General features: G+C 44.4%; 1 protein-coding gene across 1 annotated transcript in view; it reads right to left on the reverse strand.

Annotated features, from left to right (window-relative positions):
* Positions 1 to 4,254: 4,254 nt before the first annotated feature.
* The window catches only part of LOC119300346, a 3,916-nt gene continuing 2,289 nt past the window's right edge, over positions 4,255 to 5,881 (reverse strand). The window contains exon 2 of the mRNA XM_037577340.1: positions 4,255 to 5,445. Coding sequence (XP_037433237.1) covers positions 4,255 to 5,367 — 1,113 coding nt within the window. The 5' untranslated portion in view covers positions 5,368 to 5,445. The remainder of the gene's footprint in view (positions 5,446 to 5,881) is intronic.

Genomic DNA, 5,881 nt, shown 5'->3' on the forward strand with positions numbered 1-5,881 from the left:
GTGTGTGTCCGATTCAGGTCCAGGAGGAGATTATGCATACCCTGGACCTTACCTCTTCGACCTTTGAGGAAAAGTATCTCGGTCTTCCAACCCCTGAAGGCCGAATGAAAGTTTCTCATTTCCAACCCATTTTCGAGAGGTTCACTAAAAGACTTACGGACTGGGCAGAAAGATACTTGTCCTATGGGGCAAAAGACATTTTGGTCAAATCTATTGCTCAAGCCCTGCCTATGCATACCATGAGCATCTTCAAGATGAGTGCAGGCTTTTGTGAAAAATATGAGAAGCTGGTGCGTGACTTCTGGTGGGGGGGTGAAGAGAACAAAAGAAGAATGCACTGGATGTCATGGGAGAAGATGACTAAACCAAAGCGTGAGGGGAGGCTTGGGTTTCGAGATATGCGTATTTTCAATCAGGCTCTTCTCGCAAAACAAGCATGGCGACTTGTCCAAAGACCTGATAGTCTTTATGCTAGGGTTATAAAAGCTAAATACTACCCAAAAGGAGATTTGTTGGACACGGTCTTCACCTCTGATGGATCTCCCGTGTGGCATGGAATTGAATATGGGCTTGAACTCCTGAAAAAAGGTGTGGTCTGGAGAGTGGGAAATGGTAAGAGTATCCAAATCCTTCGTGACAACTGGATACCTCGGCAATCCGGCCTCTCCATACAATCCATGAAAACTAGAAGCCGGCTTAGATGGGTAAACCAGTTGTTGCTTCCCCATTCTAATGACTGGAACAAGAAATATACAATTTTGACTCGGAAGAAATATACAAGATCAAGCTTCCCCCAAAGCCAATGGGGAACATTCTAGCTTGGAACTATGAGAAGAACAGTACTTTCTCGGTTAGAAGTGCTTATCATCTTGGAGTTTCTTTGCAGGGGGGATCTAATGAAGGATCCTCAAAAAACCCCAGTATTGCTAGGGAGAGCTTATGGAATCTAGTCTGGAAAGCAAAGGTACCACATAAAGTCCGTATCTTCACCTGGAGGGCTGCCACTGATTCTCTCCCTACGAAGGACAACAAGCACAGGAGGACTCTTGAATTGGATGGTATATGCAACCTATGTGGAGCTACGGTTGAAAACGCACATCATGCTACTGTTGTATGCACAAAACAGAGAGCTCTTCGGGAGGAAATGAGTAAAATTTAGAAACTTCCGGAAGACAAATCAATCATGCCCTTCTCCCCGGATTGGCTTTTGCAAAGCTTGAGTATTTGCCATGGTGACATGAGGGAAAAACTTATGCTAGTTCTTTGGAGGGCTTGGCACCTGAGAGATGATGTCATTCACAACAAAGGTGAAGCTACTATACAAGATTCTGTGATTTTCTTGAGGAATTATTGGGAGTGCCTATCCAGCCCAAATCCGGTTGTCAACGATGTGAAGGGGAAGCAAAAGTTGCATGGAGGTAATTTGCAGTCTCCTAGCCTGCCTCCCCATGTTGAGGTGCTTGGCTGGACTAAGCCGCCTGCGGATCACATAAAGATCAATGTCGACGCTTCTTTCATTGCTGGCACGGGTTTGGCTGCGCTGGAAGAGGTTGGCAGGGACTGTTTTGGTGATATTGTCTTCTCAGCTGGTTGCCGTTTTCATGGATGCTCGGATGCAGAGGAAGCCGAAGTCCAGGCCCTTTCTTTCGGCCTTAACCAGGCTCGTAAACTGAATTTGAACAAAGTGCAGATGGAGACGGATGCAGAGGAAGCCGAAATCCAGGCCCTTTCTTTCGGCCTTAACCAGGCTCGTAAACTGAATTTGAACAAAGTGCAGATGGAGACGGATTGCAACGTTGTTGTGACCGCTGTGAATGACGATAATAATGTTAGCAGGGCCAGCTGGTGGGCTTGTTATGAGAGTTCTAAGGATATGATCAAGGAGTTTGGAGCTTGTTCTGTTTCCAAAGTCCATAGGGAGAGCAATGCGGCCGCGCATGAGCTTGCTGTCTATGCTAGAGTGAGTGGGGGTTTCTTTCTATTAGCTGATGTGCCACAAGCTTCGAAACATGTAATAGCTTCTGATTGTATTTCACACTTATTGATATGAATGAAGCTCTCCCTTTCCTAAAAAAAATGTTTTGTACTTCCTCCGTCCGGTGAAGAGTGTACGTTTGCCTTTAAAACTTGTCCACAAAAGAGTGTACACCAATACACTTTAAAGTAGAAAAAATGCTTCTTTCTCATCACACGATAATCAAAACCAATAACATTTTACAGATGGTCTCCTCAATTTCTACATGCACTTAGCTCATTGACGGTTGGGTAATTAAAAAGAGAGAGATGGTGGCTTGCCCCTTTTCATTTTACTCCACTCCATAATTTGTTCTAAAATTTCTATATGTATACTTTCACCGGACAGAGGGAGTATGCCCATTTCCTCTGTGAAATAGCACAAGGCCACAAGCTATTACTCCATTCCGAGGATTCGTCGACATAAACACTTTGGGACATTGATTGCTACCAACCTGGCAAATGAGACTTACAAATAAGCAGAGTTTAAAATAGCGTCAGCCTCAAAATACGCTTAATAGGCGCTAAATGGTGCTAAAGCCACTAAATCATACACAATGACGTTTAGCGTGATGCCTCTCCAGATGCTATAGCACCGAGATATATAGTGTGTTATTTAAAACTTTGAAATAAGTGTCAGTATAGCTCTCGAGTTCTTCCATGTCCCATGAGCTTTCACGGCATGTACTATTTTCGAAAGGAGAGACCGAGGCTAGCTCCAAATTTCGTTAAGAAATTGGCCAAGTTCCATGCCACACACTTCAAACAAACAAACAAACAGGGGAATTAAGACAAACTACAAACTCAAAAACACGACCATATTCCTGAAATAATAGCTCTACAGAAGATCAGATAGACTACACTCCTAATAAGCAGCAGATTATACAGCACAAATGATGTGAACTCTTTAGATGTCGACATCACCGGCGGCAAGTCTCTGAGTAACGGGACCCTCACCATGTCGACCTCCAAAGAATTCTTGCACCATTAGAACCATCCTCCTGGCTCCCTGCTGTAGACGTTTTCATAGCCCTCCTTCCTGCAGATACCCGTTGCCCTCTTGGTGTCTTTCATTTTTAAGTTTTTATCCTTCTATATTTAAAGTGTTAATTTCGTTTTTATTACCTTAAAATTTCAGCGTAAAATCACCATACAAATAGCCATTGGAGAGTGATGATGCTACACCTCCAACACAACGCCTTTTGCTTTGAGCTGGCAGATGCCCATAGATATTTTCTTTTAGTAAGTGGAGTTCCACGTCACTTCTTTAGCAATACCAGAATCACTCAATCAGGTGGTTATGCTATATCTGCAGGGGTCAGTTATGGAGATAAATGCACCTGTCGGTGCACGAGGGGTCTAATCCTCAAGAAGTAGATCTTCCGTTGGATCAATGGGTTTTTCTAATATGAAGTTCTTGTTAAAGCTGGTTATAATGGGGAGTAATTTATACTAGTGTCATGCATATGACACTAGTCTAAATTACTACATTCATAGTGCAAAGTAACATAATAGTAGTGTCATAGATGACTTCATTTATTAGCTTGTAGACTCGTCTTTTCTCGGAAAACGCTTTGTTACAGTAACATATTATGTTACTCTAAACACCTCTCTCCTCATTGACTACATATCACATAAACAAAATTTTCTTAGAGTGTGCTATGTTACTATCTAAGTTACTCCCACTATGACTAGCCTAACATGTTATCTGGACGCTAATGGAACCGAACTCTGTCGTCGCAAGCAGTGGCGATGGTTCTCTGCAGTATATTTTTTTATTTCCAAACTTCTACACAAACAAATGTTTCTTCTACTATTTGACTGTTTCTTCAGGTATTTCCCACAAGGAAAGTGGTATTCACAACATCACAAATGCTAATCTGCAGTCTGCTGCTAAATGAGGACAAATACTTACTACCTCCGTCCCATAATATAAGAGTGTTTTTGGTACTAGTGTAGTGTCAAAAACGTTCTTATATTCTGGGACGGAGGGAGTAGATTTTTTTTAGAAACGAGGCTATCGCCCGGCCTTAGAATAAGGCTCTTAAGATAAGGTTTATAAAATAGACCAGAGGGAAGCTAAAGAAACGATTTAAAAGGCCAACAAAATGCGTGAACTGGATAGGAAGACAAACAAATGAGTACAACAAATTTAATGCACCAATTGTTTCACGTGGAATCTTCCTTTGCGAGGAAAAGGCTGGCAATACACCATATATATTCAACAATAATAACAAGAGGCTAGAATGCAGGGCAGAGGTCTACCAGTTTCTTGAAGTATTCTGCATCCCAAACTAACCCCTCTAGTCTATGGACGAAACTGCTGAGTTCATCTTCTTGCTCGCATCGCTCCTGCTTATCTTTTGCATCGACGGTGGCGCCAAGGGCTTCCCGGACTTGTTCCTTCGCCTCCATGAGGATGCCAGCCCAATACGATAGCCACTCCAGGTCTTCGAAGTCGCGGCTGTCAGCCAGCTCGACGGCCTTGGAGATCTCGCCGAATGCTGCCTCAAGCCTGTGACGCAGGAGCACAAACTCTTGCTCCTTCTGGTAAAGTGCTAACTTCTTACACGCCAACTCGAAGATATGCTTGTTGTTGCGCTTCTGGGAGTATTTGTTGTCGAAGATATGCTTGTTGTCGCACTTCTGGGGGTATTTTTCTTCAGGTGACATTTCTTCTGTCTTGTCCGACTTTGTCGATAAACTAAATAAGCTAGGCTCCACTGAGGGATTTCTATGTCTGGTCGAGCTTCTCCTCTTCCTTGTCTTCCATGTCGACAATGATCCACCGTAATGTGTTTGAGCTGCCTTTGGCAAGGCCTCAAGGTGAAGCAAACTTATGAACTCACTGATGTCTGGTGACAGCATTTCTAAACTTCCCAATGTCTTGTTCAGCCTTACCGTGTCGCCGCTGCCACTCGAGAACAGAATTGCTCTAGTGTTGCGAATCCCCTGCAACATACCGGACAGAGAATGCTTCCTGAAAGACAGGGGACCTACATCTGTAGCGGGAGCAGAAGCAGAAGAAGAAGCTGCTTCGCCTTGCTGCTGGTTAGGGTTATTGGTGTCGCTAGTCTCTTCAGCATCCTTGACCCGCTGTGTGAAACTGGCAAGAACCTCCATGCCTTGCAAGGCTGGCTTGTCGCGCCACTGGAGCAGCCACGAGTTCTTGATGGTGCGCTTCTGAGACGCCTCAACGGCGCTGTTGATCTTGATTAGCAGCATCTCTAGCCGCTGCAGCTTCTCCCTGGTGGCTGCATCCTTACCGTACCTCTGTATCAGGCCGGAGAACACTCTGCTGGTGAGCTCGCTAGTCACAGCCAAAACCACAGCGTTAACTGCCTCGCCTGCCATGTCTCCAAGGAGTTAGTGATCGCTGGAACTGCTAGATCTTCTCACTGTTGGATGTCAAACATGTCATTGTGCGACTTGCTGCCAGGGAAAGATTTTAGGTGATTAAATGTAACAGGAGTGGAGGAAAATAAGACAGAGCATTAGCAACAAGAATGCTCATGCTCATCGTATGCATCACCCTGATAAGGATGACCTGCAGTGTAAAACAAGGTTTGGCTGTGTACAGTTTGTCAGGTCAGACAGCCTATGAACAGCTGCTACCGGTTTGTTTTCATGCAGGCATAAGCCGGTACAAACAATGAAGGTTCCTATAGCGATAGAAACTAAGCTCGCAGCTCCAAAGGCCACAACACAAAGATAAAGGAGCACATCTTCCTCCTTTTACCCCACCAAATGCTGAAGCTGAACACGGGAATCAAGTAATGGAGCGGAGGGAGATTGATGGAATGCTTGGAGATTTGCTACTTTGTATGGGCACATTGGGCAGGGCCGTCAAGATTCCAAGGGGTGGGGG

Source organism: Triticum dicoccoides, chromosome 5A (genome assembly GCF_002162155.2).
Source record: "Triticum dicoccoides isolate Atlit2015 ecotype Zavitan chromosome 5A, WEW_v2.0, whole genome shotgun sequence".
Taxonomy (NCBI): domain Eukaryota; kingdom Viridiplantae; phylum Streptophyta; class Magnoliopsida; order Poales; family Poaceae; genus Triticum; species Triticum dicoccoides.